General features: G+C 36.3%; 1 protein-coding gene across 2 annotated transcripts; it reads left to right on the forward strand.

Moving 5' to 3' along the window:
• The first annotated feature begins 239 nt into the window (after positions 1-239).
• Positions 240-10,768, forward strand: STX2 (syntaxin 2). Of its 2 annotated transcripts, XM_010150127.1 has the most exons (10): positions 240-309; positions 842-941; positions 2,197-2,271; positions 3,216-3,289; positions 3,492-3,600; positions 5,309-5,382; positions 5,488-5,625; positions 7,040-7,150; positions 8,663-8,790; positions 10,287-10,586. In XM_010150127.1, the coding sequence occupies exons 1-9, from the start codon at positions 289-291 to the stop codon at positions 8,744-8,746; spliced, it is 786 nt and encodes a 261-aa protein (XP_010148429.1). In that variant the 5' UTR covers positions 240-288; the 3' UTR covers positions 8,747-8,790; positions 10,287-10,586. The 2 variants fall into 2 exon arrangements, with proteins under 2 accessions (XP_010148429.1, XP_010148430.1); XM_010150128.1 differs by lacking the exon at positions 8,663-8,790 and having other exon boundaries at positions 10,287-10,768.
• Positions 10,769-15,467: the final 4,699 nt, after the last annotated feature.

Consider the following 15,467-nt stretch of genomic DNA (forward strand, 5'->3'; position numbering starts at 1 on the left):
GCTGAAGTTGTTTACAGCGGAGTACATGCCTCGGTGTTCACTTGGTGGTAGTCAGGTGACTTGCTTTGACCTCTCTGCTCTTAAGTTACAGTCCTCAGAAGAGGAAGACTTACTTTTTTTGACTTTGCAGACTATTGGCAAAAACATCTATACAGTAGCGATGCGGAAGAAGTTGTGGTTGTTTCAGAACACTATCCTGAGCTTTATTTCACAGATGTCTTATGCTGTCTTTTACAGTGTAAAGGAAATGAAGATGGGGAGACAGTTATTGTGGAAAAAGACCATTTTATGGATGACTTCTTCCAACAGGTGAAGTTTTTGTTTGTTTGTTTGTTTGTTTTTTGTGTTGGGTTTTTTTTTTGGCCATGCACTAAAGACAGTTTTCTTTGTCTTTTAATTTCTGTAATTAGGTTTAGCAATTTGTCTACACTGCTCTCCAATAAGCTATGTAATGGTATGCCAAATCAAATGTTGGTAACGCTTTTGCATGTTTATTTCAGGCTGGTTTCTGTCTTCGCTGCACACAATTATGTTTAATTCCCTGTTGACAAGGAATTTGCATATAGAATTTTAGATTTTTTTTTTTATTAAGAACAGTAGCACTTAGGTTTTTGGCTATGCAGAATATGTTTGCTGTTAAGAATACCATTTTTTTTTCTTTTAAGAAGTGCAAACTGTTTAAATGTCAGCATTTCTGCTGGGAATGCTGTCAGATATTTATAAATGTTGCGATGAAGTACTTTATGATCTTTATTACTATAGATGTTTTTTAAAAAGAAAAATAAATCTTTGCCTGGAGTTATTAGAATGTTTTCATTGCCATATATCTCTCCTTCTCTAGGTTGAGGAACTTAGAAATAATATAGCAAAAATAGCACAAAATGTGGAAGAAGTGAAGAAGCAGCACAGCATTATCCTGTCAGCACCAAATCCTGAAGGAAGTGAGTATAACTTTTTTTTTTTAGATTTCAGATATGCGTGGCTAGATATTCTGAAATAATTTTTTGTTACTTTAGCTATCTGTAGGAATAGAACTGCAGGTGTTCAGAATGCAAAATGTTACACCATTTATTTAAATATTTCCATGTTGAATTGATATTTTCACTTGCTTATTTTTATCTTTAAGTCTCATTTGAATAAATACATTTCCTGAATATTTGTTGCTTTATCCAACTTTGCTAGACCAAAACTCAGTTTAACATGTTATCTTGAAATTGATTGTGTCTTCAGAAACTTAGGGGCTATTTGCATTTCTTTTAATTAGTGAAAATTGTTGAAGTTGTCAATGGAAAGTCATAGGCAGAGGAAACATCTTCTCATTATTCTTCAGTAGACGCAGAATCCTGTCTAACGCTGGTAGTAAGAGTTCCATGCTGGACCCCTATTTTTAGAGTGTGTAACCCCAAAACTGGAAGTGATGATGTGCTTTCTGAAGAGAGAACTTGAAAGTTTAGGGAACTTACCCAGAAACGTGGAACCTTCTCTGTTCTCCACCCTTCTGAAGTCAAGGCAGGCCTGGGTTCCTGGGCAGGGTTTAAAGAAAAGGGAAGAAAAGATGCAGGGAGATTTTTAGTGGGATGTTGCAATGTTAGCTTAACATTTATCTGCTGGCAGATGAAAACTGGACTTTGGATGTTAGTTTTTCTTTTCCCTCCATTTTCTTTGTTTATGGATGGGAATATGTTTGTATTCTTACAAATGATTTTGCAGACTGCTTTTTGTCTCAACATTTGTATACAGTCAATGAATCTCGGGTTTAATAAGGGTTTAGTATAGGTAGTGCATGGTACAGTGATGTTAAGGGTAGAAGCAATGAGTCTGTGATAAACAACAGAACTAAAATAATGTGAGATAAATCTGTATTTTCACTTGATAAACTTCTGTGAACTTGCATTTTGACCAGCAGATGAGTATTACCTCAAAAGTGTTACATTAAGAAAATAGTGGACTATTTTATCACCTGCTTTCGTCGGTGATTTAACATTTCCCAAGTGTAAGGGCCTGTTGTAAGAAGCAGCAATCTGGTATATGCTGTTATAAAAATCGTATTTAAAATACTTTGGAGTATAATAAACAACTTCTCTGCATGGTTGTACTGCATACAATTATGAGACTGCAAGGTAGAGTTGTAGGTGATTGCTGGCTTACTGTTACCAATCATTAATGGTTCTATAAAACCTTTTTTTTTTTTTAAAGGAACGAAGGAAGAACTTGAAGAATTAAATGAGGAAATAAAGAAGATTGCTAATAAAATCCGAGCCAGGTTAAAGGGTAAGCTGTGAGGAGAAAGAAAACTGTTGTCACCTGTAATGATTCGGGATGGTAGGAGCGTTACAGACTTAACACATTGCAGCTGAACCTCTAAACTTTAACAGCTCCAGTATGCATGCACGGATTGCGTTGTTCGGCTCTTTACAAGGCCAGAAAGAGAGCCTCTTCCCTGCTAACTGGTGTACAGCCCATGTCCCTAACAGCGTCGTCCTCTGCTTTTTTCCTCCTTGGCAAGCTTCATTGCTGATAAATACCAGGTCTCAGCACACCCTAGTTGGAGGAGGAGGACAACGAGCTTGCCTGCTTTCAGAAATAACCTAGAAAATTACAATGCAAAGTAATTCCTCTTTGTAGAAATGTATTCTGCAACTGAAATGCCTTTTTTTTTTCGGCCGTGATGTTTTTCAGTTAAGTTAATCTTCCAAAAGCACCATCACCATGGCATTAACATCTACACAGGGAATTACTCCAGAGCACCTATTGTATTTTAAAGTCAGAGTAGCTAATTTTGCTATGACTTTCCTCTGTGGTTATATCTTAATTGTTTAGCATTAGGTTTGATACATATTGTGTGTTACTGTATTACTGTATTATAAATACACTTTTGTTCTCCCATAAACACTAGGGTATGGTGTTTATTGTTTAAATTGTAAGAGCAGCCCATTTTGTTATACCTTTTGAACTTTTTGCAGAGTAATAGATGGTAGCGTGACTCTTCAGAGTATTGAAGTAGTCACTGTGTTTAAAGGTCTCTAGCAATTACTGACATTTTTAAACTTTTATATAATTGCCACCCCTCTCCTCCCACCTGAAATGTTAAACTTGTCTGTGGGGATCTTGTAGGTGAAAAAAGTAACAAATAATATTAGTTACAAAATAACTGAGCTAGACTATTAAATAATTGTACTGAATGTTGGCTCATAATATTCTTGTATTGCTCTTAGCTATTGAACAAAGTTTTGATCAGGGTGAAAATGCTAATCGGACATCAGTGGACCTCAGGATAAGAAAAACACAGGTATGATGACTTAAGTTTAAAGAAAATGGAAGGATTCTAGTAAATCAGAGAATAAGTTTGAGTTTTCTGAAATAGTTTCAGAACTTCATGTTCTGTTGTGTTGGAATGTAAATATCACTTTTGGTTGTTGTGCGGTAGTATTTGCTGTATAAAAAAAAAATAAACGGTTTTTGTTCCACATTTTTAAATCCTCAAAAAACAGCACTCTGTATTAGCTCACAAGTTTGTGGAGGTCATGACGGAATACAACGAGACCCAAACTCTTTTTCGAGAACGCAGCAAAGGTCGGATACAGAGACAATTAGAGATAAGTAAGTGACCTGAATACGCTTTTTAAAAAAAGATGAACTGTATTGTCAGTAGCTCCCATGTTTCTTATTACTTAAAGATGGTACAGAGCGTCATACATCTGAGAGACCTTCTCAAAGCATGCAATTCTATCATATCACATAACTCTTTGATACTACTCTTCAGAACAGCTGTAAAGAAAATAGAAAACTCACTAAATTGTTTCTTTTATGTTGATTATTACTGAACAATATCTAATTGCTTTGTTTCATGTATTTCTAATGTTGCAACTGTAAATGAAACATGAAGAAAAGCTGCGTTCTGAAGATAGCAAGTGTTAATAAAAGCCATTCCAAAATTAACATGCTAACTAGGACAGCATCGCTTTTTATGCTCTGCTGTTTTTGCCAAAAAGAACATTTGTTGAATTCAGCTGACGTGAAATCAGTGCTGCCGTTAGATGTACTCTGATAATTCGCTGACTCACACTTGACTGACTTAATCATTGACCATTACAAGGAATATTCAGAAAGGTACCTGGCTCTACTCTGAACCACAGCATCTAACTTGGGAAGAGTCAAAAAATCCATAACATCTTGTACCTAAAACTACCCTTTTTGAATATCTCCTGTAAAAGCAAATAAATATATTGCTGAAATAGGAAATGCAAACAAAAAAGTTGACAAATTGTATGAAAACTTTGCTTGTCACGTGCTTCTCAAATTTGTCATTAACCTCATGCTAATGGTTCAATTCACCATTTTGGTGAAGTTTATTGGGCAAGTTAAATTCTTCTTTATGTTTGAGTGGAGGGACCCTAATACCTCAGGACATGGTTCTTCTCATTGGGTCATAACAACATTAACTTATAACTTCAACTTGTCTTCAGCACTACAATTTTTACAGCAAGTTTTGCGGCATTCTTTGGTATTAACATCAGAAAGTAATATTCAAACTGTAACTTTTAGATAGCTCTGTCCTATCAGATTAATTATTACAGTTATTCAACTTACTTTACATGGGAAGAACAGGGAATTTGAGATGTACAGTTTTAAAAATTACAGTACAAATCACTTGAATGTGTTGTGTAGCTCATCACACTGCTATGACAAATGCAAGTGTTATCAGTACGACTCGGTTTGCTTAAACATGCAACAATAAATTACATTAATTATTAGATGCGTAATGAAAACTACAAGTGAAGGTACTCTATGGGTAATCATCTTCTCTATGTGGAATACAAATGTAATCCTGTATTGGTAAAATCACATTTGTGTAAAGATTTTATTGCCCACACGGTGGTGGGGAGTGGGTAAATTAGTGCCGATGTGACAGGATTTAATAGGTAAATATTGAATATTATGTAAATACTCTGTATCTCAAGTTCTTCCTTCTGAAGAACACTCCACTTAATAAGGTTCATATGTACGTTCTAAATCTTTCTGATCAAACTTCAATTTGACCAAAAAAACCCAATACCAAACACCCCCCCAGACCCCCCAGGATTTCTTCATTGTAGCTTTGAATTTACATTTGTTTTCTGACTATTGATACTTCATTTTTTTTCATATGCAAAATGGCACTGGTAATGGCTAAACACGACATTGTTTTATCCTGAAAAATACTCAATGTGAGGATTTTCTTTAAATTGTCATCCTTCTGGTATGGTAAAATTTTATGTTCAATAATGAATAAGTGATGTTAAGTGAAGTACTGTTGTTTTTATCCTAGCTGGAAAGACCACCACTGATGAGGAACTGGAAGAAATGCTAGAGAGTGGTAATCCTTCAATTTTCACTTCTGATGTAGGTATTTCTGGTCCAGTTATGGCTCTTCTGCTGCTTCTGCTATTTAGAAGTGTGTCAGCACATACTTACTATGCTCATATCTTTTTTTTCCTTCTCCCAAAGATTATATCAGACTCTCAAATAACTAGGCAAGCTCTGAATGAAATTGAGTCACGTCACAAGGATATTATGAAACTGGAATCTAGCATACGGGAACTACATGAAATGTTTATGGACATGGCAATGTTTGTCGAGACTCAGGTAAATAAGCCTATTCAAACACATTTGCATAAGTGGGATTTTTTTTTTCCCCCCAGTCTTCCTCTTTTGATATATGCAGAAACAATTGCTTATATTCAGATAATACAGAGTTACACTATTTTTTGATTGTGATTTAAAATATATGGGAAGTTAGTTCAGTTTTTTTAGTTTTGTTTATACAAACATACAATCCAGATGTTTTTCTTAGCATATGAATACGAATAGTAAGCAGAGACTTGCTTTTCTTTTGGTATACTCAGTATTTTCTTCAACATGCTTATACTGCAATATGTTTGAATATTTTGTGTATGTTTGAGTGCAAACAACTCTCCTGGATTGTTGGCTAATATCTTGGGAAATTAGGATTCTCACAGACATGGTAAAGGACTACTGTGGTAGAATAAACGTGTGTTAGCAAGGATGTACGCTACTTGAATACAATACAAAGGTATGATTACTCTTACAGCTGACATGAATGTAAAGGGATTGACAAGTCATTCAGGTCATCCTCTACATTCATAAGCTTTGTCTTGATGTGTACGTAGACTTGTTCTATTTGTAGTTTTACATATCAGTTGTCTAACAAATATTTTTAACTTCTGTTCTTAAAATTCTCTGACTGATGCGGGACAGTTCAAATAATGTTAAGGAGAGAAGCTTTTCTGAAAAGGACTTTTTCTATTATTAATTGGTTTTTGTTCTGCAAGTCCTGTGTTGCTTTGATATCAAATTCATAGCCAAGGCAAACTGGTAGCAGCTTTGTTTTGAATTAGAAATGAACAAAAGTTACTTGTGCGTCATTCTTTAATGCTTTGCTGTTTACTGCTGCTGATTATTTCTTCTGATGGACAGAAACACAGGTAATAGACTTACTGTAATTTTGCACCGATCCTCCATTTCATTACCAAATTCCATTCATCATAATTAATTTGAATTTGTTACATGCTGACGTTCAAAACCCTCAATCCTGAGGAACTTTTGAAGTTTCTGTTACATGTGTGCATTTTCTTAGATAGCTGTTGAACCTTGTGTCCAAATAGTCAATCCCTTTCCCATTTCAGGCATGTCAGGGATTTCTGGTCCCTTTAATATGTCAATTTTAGTTCTGGCTGTTAAAACATACCTCACATTCAGAGGTATGTTTTCAGGTGTTGAGTATTGCTCCAGCAAAAGAGAGGAATATGCCTGCCCTTCCCATTAATGTTCCTTGTTTGGTCACAACTTTGAGTCTTGCTTCTCATTCCTTTTTTCCTTTACACATCAAAGCAGAAAAAGCATAGACATTAGTGCCTGACATTATTCAGTTATTTAAAATAACCGTAGATGTTCTATAGACTTTCTTCTCTCAGGTGCGTTAAACAAGGTGTCATGGATTCTAATAATAAATCTCTTTTTTTTTAAATTTTATTTTAAGGGTGAAATGATCAACAATATAGAAAAGAACGTGATGAATGCATCAGATTACGTGGAACATGCAAAAGAAGAGACAAAAAAGGCAGTTAAATATCAAAGTAAAGCAAGAAGGGTATGCTATATTTTGTAAATATGCTAGTCAGTATATTAACTTAGCACAGTATGAAGCAGCCTTTAATTTTCGTTGATTTATTGATTGTTTTGTTTTGGGTTTTTTTTGTTGTATTCAGTCCTTCAAGGTAGAATTGATATGCATTTTACTTTTTTGTACGTCTGATACTTAAAACTAGATTAGAAAATGTTGTTATAGATTAGTATATGACCGAGAATGACGACTTCTGGATTATGGGAGGTTTTTTTTTTTTTGTAAAAACCTTCAGTAAATCTATGTGAATTAGTTTGTTACAGCTAATATTAAGAATTGCTATTACCAGTAGTGCACAGAAGCTTCTTGTACTACAAAATGGATAAGCAATTCATGCACAGCTAAAGCTATGTTCACAATTTTTCATTTAAAAAGCTGTTGTTACAGAGTGTAAAAACCCAAAAAAGAAGAATTAATATGTTATGCTAGTAGATGAATTCCCAGGTTCCTCTTAGCAACTACTATGATACCTTAAATCATTTGGACTCCAAATAAGCTTAAAGATTTTTGGATCTTGATCACTGATAAATTTATCTGGATTTATAGCTATAAAATCACCATGTTAGGAGGAAAAATAAATTACTGTTTTTACTGAAGCAGATTTACTTTTTCAGAATTTCATCTGTAATTATTTTTTAGAGATACCTGGAACATTTACAAGAGTATGAAAGTAGTTATGGGGGATCTTCCCTCTGGAGACAGTGTGATGTTAAGCCACAACACTCAATTTTCTGGAGGAGTTTGAGTTCAAAGTGTTGTTCAGGCATTTTCCATTGGCATGGAAATTTGTTTTGTATTTCTGTATCTTTTTTTTTCCATCAGAAAGCCAAATAATGTACCTTGAAATCAAGCTACTGAGTAATTTAATTTTCTGTTTTGTAGCTGTATGATTGCAGAGTGAATCAATTGTTCCCCTGACATTATAATTTCCTCTTTTGAGATGCTGTGCATTTCTGTGAGGGCTTTTATGGCGAGTTGGATTTCAGGGGATAATAATCCTTTATACAGATGGACAGATATCTACATATACATCCCTGGATGTCTTCAAGGCCAGGTTGGATGTGGCTTTGAGGAACCTGGTCTAGTGGAAGGTGTCCCTGCCCATGGCAGGGGGGTTGGAACTAGATGATCTTTAAGGTCCCTTCCAACCCAAACCATTCTATGATTCTAGGATATAGATACCACGCCTGTTACATTTAAAATATTTAGGAAGTGTCAAAAAAGCCCACTTAATGTGTTTGTAAATGGTGGCGTTCTCATATTTAACTATATAGGTATTAATCACACTGGTTTACCTATGAATGCTTTTAAAATGTTTATGCATGTAGAGTATACAGATAAATTTATCTCAATTTGAGAATACTGCAGGCTTTAATAAAAATGGATGTGAATCTAAAAACTGTCTACTTTAAAAATAAAAAATAAATCCAAATCTTAATATGCTTAATACTGTAATAATAATACCTTGTTTTTTGACAGAAAATGTGGATAATTATCATTGTGTCATTGGTGTTGATTACCTTAATTGGTCTAATTATTGGTTTGTCTGTTGGTATTCGGTGATGCTTGGATAACCTCAGCATGCATGACTTCCTGCCAGTGTGGCAGTAAGTAACTAATCGACTAATTTTACTTATATTTTGCTTTGGTAACTTGTATTTGTTCCACTAACCGTTGAGATGTGTGCAGTTAGTGCTGGGGGGTGGGCTTGGGATGCATCCGTGGTCTTCTCTCTGCCTACTTTGAGTGTGCTGTGCATGTAAAGGTTGACACCCTGACACCTAGTGGCAAGCTGCTGAATTAACAGCATGCAATCGCTATGTAAGACTCAGACCAAAAAATTCAGTTCTTGTCCTGCAGGACTCTGAATTTTTTTTTTTTTTTAATACTGAAAGTTCACATCAGCAAACAGTCTGCACTACGATACAGAATACTACTGACACTTGGAACTTTATCAAGTGGGCTTTTCTGTGCTTTTACGTAGGGCTGTTATAAAGTAGGTGCCTACAACCGTGAAGCTGGCTACTATGCCTTGCAGAACATCCTAGAAGTTCTTACTTTGAGGCTGGTTATTAATACTAGACCAGAGGAAATAGTGGGAAATAACAATGTATTTGTTACAGGAAGTCTGCAAAGTTTCCAACTAGAATTTTAGGGCATAAATTTGAGAATTCTTTCAGTCTTCAGATTTTTGCTACGCTAATCTGCCATTACTTGTCAAGATAACGCCTAGCCAGGCGATGTAGAAAACAGCAGTTAACTCTGAGTCCAGCAGAAACTCAGCTTCTGACATGCAGTACCTTCAAACTGTATATGAGGCGCTGAGTGGGGTGTCAGCTGATCAGGAATTCGGTTTTCTCTAACACTCTTTAACATCAAAACTAAAAACTTTGATGCTGAGTTTCTTCTTAGCTTTGGTTTATGTGCAGATAACAGGTTTTAGTGTATCACAGTTTATAGTCAGAAATACCTAACCTGATGCCAGACTTTGCACTTACATAGAACCCATCTCCTTCCCTGCCCTTGCTGCTCTTCTGAGCTATTTCCTGCACGATGTGATTACTGAGATTTTATTGAATTCTATGTCTGCAGCTGTAAAAGTTTGAGCAGGCCACAAATATTTATCCAGGGAGGGTGGCAGTAGGCAATGTTACTGTACTTAGACCTGACCTTGCTAAGTAAATGTTCACTGTTGCATCTGGTTTTATACATAATGATATTTGCAGAAGTTGGGTAAGAGTAATAACAACTATTCTGTGAAGCAAAATACAGAAGCATTACACAGACAGCTCTGTTTTGTAACTGTGGTTGTTATACATAGTGATATTTGCAGAAATTGGGTAAGAGTAATAACTATTCTGTGAAGCAAAATACAGAAGCATTACACAGACAGCTCTGTTTCGTAACTGTGGTTGCATGTATGTTAGAAAAGACAGAATAATAATAGGAAATCACAGCTGTACTTATTCTTTTAGGAAGAAAATCAGAACACTCAGATTAGGTATCAGTATTATTAATTTTCCATGGCTGTGCATGTATTTAAACAGTTCTTTGTCTGACAAGGTCTCAACTTTTCTCTCTTTTTTTTTTTTTTTCCTTCCAGAAATTGATGTTCATAATTATATGTGTAACTGTATTGCTTCTGATACTTGGAATTATCCTAGCAACAACACTATCATAGCAAGCACATTCCGAGAGTTATGAACCTTCAGAAACTCCAAAATACATCTTCAGTAAAACCAAACCTTTTTTAATAAGTGATGCCTTACAGTGGTCCCTGATGATGTCCCTGACCTATCGCTAATGGTTAAAAATGAAAACAAAATCACTCTTAATGTTTACTCAAAAATGAAGATCAGAATGTATTAGGATATGTATGGATTTTCATCATAACTGTACATTTCTAAGACTGAAACTTGCTCTTAATTGTTTTGAACTACAGCAATGGGATTTTTTTCACATCTCAGTGTTACAAACAGTTTAAATAGGGAGTTGAGAGTCTATTGAGTTTTGACTGTTTGGCTTTTTACCTTTTGCTAATATAATTCTTAGCGTGAATTTTAGTACCTTACCAGTGCTGCTTTTGTTAGCACTCTGGCAAACTTTTTGAGATGTAGCCTTGTCTTTAAGTGTATTAATTATTTAGTCACTTTAACCTATCTAAGCGCTCTACTCAATATTTTTTTTTTGTCCAACAAATGCTAAAATATTTTATCCTGAAAAGACTACTTATTTAACTGTCTGCCTATTGCATTACGCCTGAGAAGAAGGAAAAAAAAACCCGCCAAACCTTTTTTATGTTTTTCGTGGTTTTAATTTTTTTCTTTCAATGTGATTAAGGTTAATTGCTTTAGATACCCCTTTGCCTTTTATTACCAAGTTAGTTGAAGCGTTTCTGGTAAAAGAAGACAGTACTGCAGCACGCTGGATTTGAGCTTGAGCAGATAATTTTACAAATAATCCTTGTGCTAAGCAAACTGATGGCTCAGTTCAGCCTTGTTGTTCCTATGAAAATGATGAAAATTACACTTTTTCCTCTATAAAGCCAAGTCAAGATTTCTAACAAAGAAGCTTGCTGATAGTGATGTGTAGTACATAAGGATAAGCTCCCTCAGAAAAGTCCGAAACGTAATACAAGCTAAGACACTGATTTGTTATGAAAGTTGTTATATAACATGTATGAAGTGTTTTAGTACATCCCTACCTGTTGTAATGCTAGCTTGCAAGACTTGAAAGACTTCAATTGTAACCAAATAACTGCATTTAATGTTATGAGTTATTTTTGTATTTTGTGTGTAAAATATTTGTAACTTTAATTTTTGACTTCTCATTGTTTAAGGATATCCATGTAGATATGTAGATATATTTACACTGTAAGAATTAGAGGAAAGTATAACGTGTGCCTTTTTAAACGCAGTCTAAACATTTGTCAGTGTTTCCAAATACTCAACTACAATAACTGCAATAACTCGGTCCTAAAAGGTTAGAATCCTTAAACTTAGGTTTTCTTGAAAGGGTCTTAAGATCAGTTTCTCAGTAAACTATAATTCAGTTTGACTTAATGAAATTCATCAAAGTTTACAATTAATATTTTATGTATGAATATTTGCTGTCTAAATATACTGTGAATATTCTGGAGCTGTTCAGATGTCAAACATGTTTTTAAAAAAAAAAAATTACTGGTCTTTCTACAAATCAGCCATAAAGAAGTCGCTTTAAGAATTTTGGCTTCATTAATGAACAAATTTCTGTACCTCTAAGTCCAGAACACTCACCCATGTTTGTGAGGAGGTTTACATGCAAAGTGAGGATGGACCGGTTGCCTTTGTACACATTCTAGGTTAAATATATTTTTATTCTATAGTTTTCTAGATTTTTATCAGTAAATATTATTTATACAGATTAGACTGGGGGAGAAGATCAGTTCTGCTATTTAACGACTGGTTACCTAAAATGGCCCCCAAAATCTCATCATGTTGATTGTTTTTCTTTATTTATAATGCAGGAATTTGCCCATCAAGACCAGAGATTTGAATAGGCCACTCCATACTTTTTACTTGTTATAGAGCTGCCTCATTGAGTTTGTTTTAAAGCAAAACAAAATTTGGTTTTCACATGAACTTCTTTGTTAATATTGGAGGGGAGTAAATCTCTAACCTATGCACTAATAAATGTATCTAAGCAACTGTCTCGTCGCTGTTTTTATACTCATGATGTTATTGTGACATTTGTGAATAATTCCAGTAAGGTTTTGAGTAAGGTTGGTATGTTTTTACAAGGATGTATGTCAAACAACCAATACCTAGGTCTTAATGTATTTCCTGAAACTTTTTACCAAAATATGTATGGAGATTATAAAAGTAGGTGAATTATGAAGGCATTACTGGGATTTGTTAATTTTACCTATGCCCATGGAATTTAGCATTAATATTAAACTTGAAAAATATGGGAATTGCCTATTTGAATAAAGATGTTAATTCTCAAAAATTCCTCACAGAGATGCATCTTCCACAAGGCAGAATTTAGGTAACTTCCTCTTACCTGCCTACCCCAGAACTGGAATAGGTTCAGGGTCCTGCTGTACAGGGAGCACCTAGAGTCATTCCGCCTGCGCTGACGCTCCGATTGCCGCTCTGACGGATTGCTGGCGCAGCAGGGTGTTACCCTCTCGTGATAACCTGCAGCTGCCCGCAGCATCACCGCAGCTCCCTGCCCGCAGCATCGCTGCTCCACTGGTGGTCCTTTTTTCTCAGAGAAATTTTAAGGAAAGAATGCCCAAGGTTTCCTTTGAGTCAGTGCTGTCTTTGTACAGAAATAAACTGTCGCTGTAACTTTTTAACAGTCCAGCACCAGCGCTAACATCAGAGCACTTTGAGGTTGGTAACTGGCCAACTTAGGACTGACTGTAAGGTAACCGGGTGGCAGTGCTCATGGGAACACGCTTTATTAATTGTGGGGTTCAAGACTGCCACTCCTATCCCAAACGTGTCCGTAGAGGCAAACCAAGAAGGTAAAATCTTAGCACAGGGACAGTGTTCAATGGCTGTTCTCGCACAACCAAAACGCTCAGGATGTTTTGTAAGTGTGAGTATGTCTGCTGTGTCTCGGAGGAATTCCATACCGCCTGTGGGAAAAGCACCAGGTCTGAATGTAAACTGACTCAATAGAGTGAGCTGAAGCTGTTTCAAAAATTACTATTTGTTTGTTCTGCCTCTCTTTGTCCGGTAAAACAGAACGGACGTCTGCAGGCGAGGCGGCATTTGTTTAGCATCACGTGTGAGTTCTGGTGAGTACAAGCCTGATGAATAAAACTGGGAAGCAAGGGAACTGCTGCCTGTGAGGAAGGATAGCTTTCTGTAAAAAAAAATTGATGTTTATTTTTTAAAGAAACACCCTTTCACACAGTTGTGCTTCATGTCGCTTTGAGAGAACAGTTTGGATGTGGGTTAAGTGGGATTTTTTGGGGGAAGTGGTGAATGGGGGTTTAAAGACTTAGGTCACCCGATGTTAAATTTGATGTGATGTGTTCATGTGGCTTGTATGCAACATCTGAAAATAACCGTGGCATGCCGCCTCCTGCCGCAGGCTGTGGGGCAGCCTTGCACCTGTGGGGCAGCTCACTCTCTCCTGTCACGTACAGTAACGCTCCTCAGCGCTCTGCCCGCCTGCAGCCCCTCTGAGCTGCCTCGGCCGCGCCAAGTCCTTCTGCCGGTCGTGAAGCACTTCCAGATGGGCGTTCCGGAATGAGAAGAGCGTTTTTATAAGCACTGGTAACTAGGTTCTGAAGAACAAAAGTGCTCCTGGAATAAAGGTTTTTACAAAGGGAAATAAATAGAAATGGTAAGTAACTACAAAATCATTGTCTTTCTGTATTGTAAAGAACGATTGCTTTTATTGGCTGCGTTTGAACCCATTTTACTGCAATTAGGGGAAAGGAGGATTTTGATGTTCACAATTAAATAGTCCTTAGAAAATGGCCAAGTTATGACACAGATAGCTAAGAGTAGGTAGCAGACTGTGGGTTGGGAAGAAAACAAGGATTATTTTGCAAACTCGTATTTCCTATATCCCTCCCTCAGAGGGAACATGGGACTGTTGGGTCAGGCCGTGGTGGTTACTGTCAGGTGGAAGTAAACGGGGCTGGACAACATAAAGCTAACGCAGAGTGCGACTCAGTTTGGAGAGTATGCCAGAATGCATATGGACTCGACAAGTGCTGTTTATGTAACAGCTCATTTTATACTCCTTTTATGTAATCTTGCAGAAAATGGTGAGGCAACTTCAATACCTATTTGTCAAGTTTTTTTGGTTGTGTTGCACAGAACTGCTAACCTTCTGTTGTAACAAGGTTTTTACTTTTTTGAGCCTACTACCGCATGATCTTCATCATTGTTTCGAACATTGGGCAAGTCTGTTAAAGGAATTCAGTCTAAAATTTCTGAAATGAGATGTGGAGGCTCCTAGATGAGAAGGCACGTAAGAATTGATGTGTGTATAATAATGACAGCTCGGTGTAAAGAAATCTTTAGTTTCTATTTTAAACTTCCTCCTTTCCCGAGTTGTGACATGAGGCTGTGTATATGTATCTATGTCACAGATACAAGTATCATGGAGATACATGTAACTATATCATAGATTCAGACACTTAGTTGGGTTGGAAGCCGCCTCTGCAGTTCATCTAGTGCAACCTGCGCAAAGCAGTGTCACTGGTGAGATCAGACCACATTCTCAAATTGTTCTGCTTCACAGAATAACCACCTTTGATTCTGATTAATTGAATCTTTTAAACATAAGCATGATTATTAACAAACAAACAAACAAACCCCACAAAACAGACTTCTTCCATCATGACTCTTCTTACAGAAGAAGGTATCTCTTAATAGTCTGAATATTCTATGGAATTGTTTTTCTACAGGAAGTCCATCAAGCAAAGCAACATTTTGCTAATCTAAAAATTCTTGAGAAGAAGCAGAAATTTTTCCTTGGCCAAACAATCTTCTATTAACTGAAGGATATAAGTGGTTATTTTGAAGGGCATAGTCCAGACTATATGTAAAATATGTGAACTTTGGACAAGAGGCGGGGGGTGACTGGCTATGATATTTCACAAGCATGACCAAATATGGATTTCTGCATGTGAGTAACTTCATACTACCTGGAGTACATCTGTCCAGTCAGATACTGCGAAGTTGACATGAAAGAACTGAACTGTTTTGAAAGGCTGTACAAGGCTTTACTTCACTGCCATTTGTAGGTCACTGTAGAATCAAACCCTCATCAGAGC

The sequence above is a fragment of the Eurypyga helias genome, unplaced genomic scaffold (genome assembly GCF_000690775.1).
Source record: "Eurypyga helias isolate BGI_N326 unplaced genomic scaffold, ASM69077v1 scaffold8124, whole genome shotgun sequence".
NCBI classification, from domain to species: Eukaryota; Metazoa; Chordata; class Aves; order Eurypygiformes; family Eurypygidae; genus Eurypyga; species Eurypyga helias.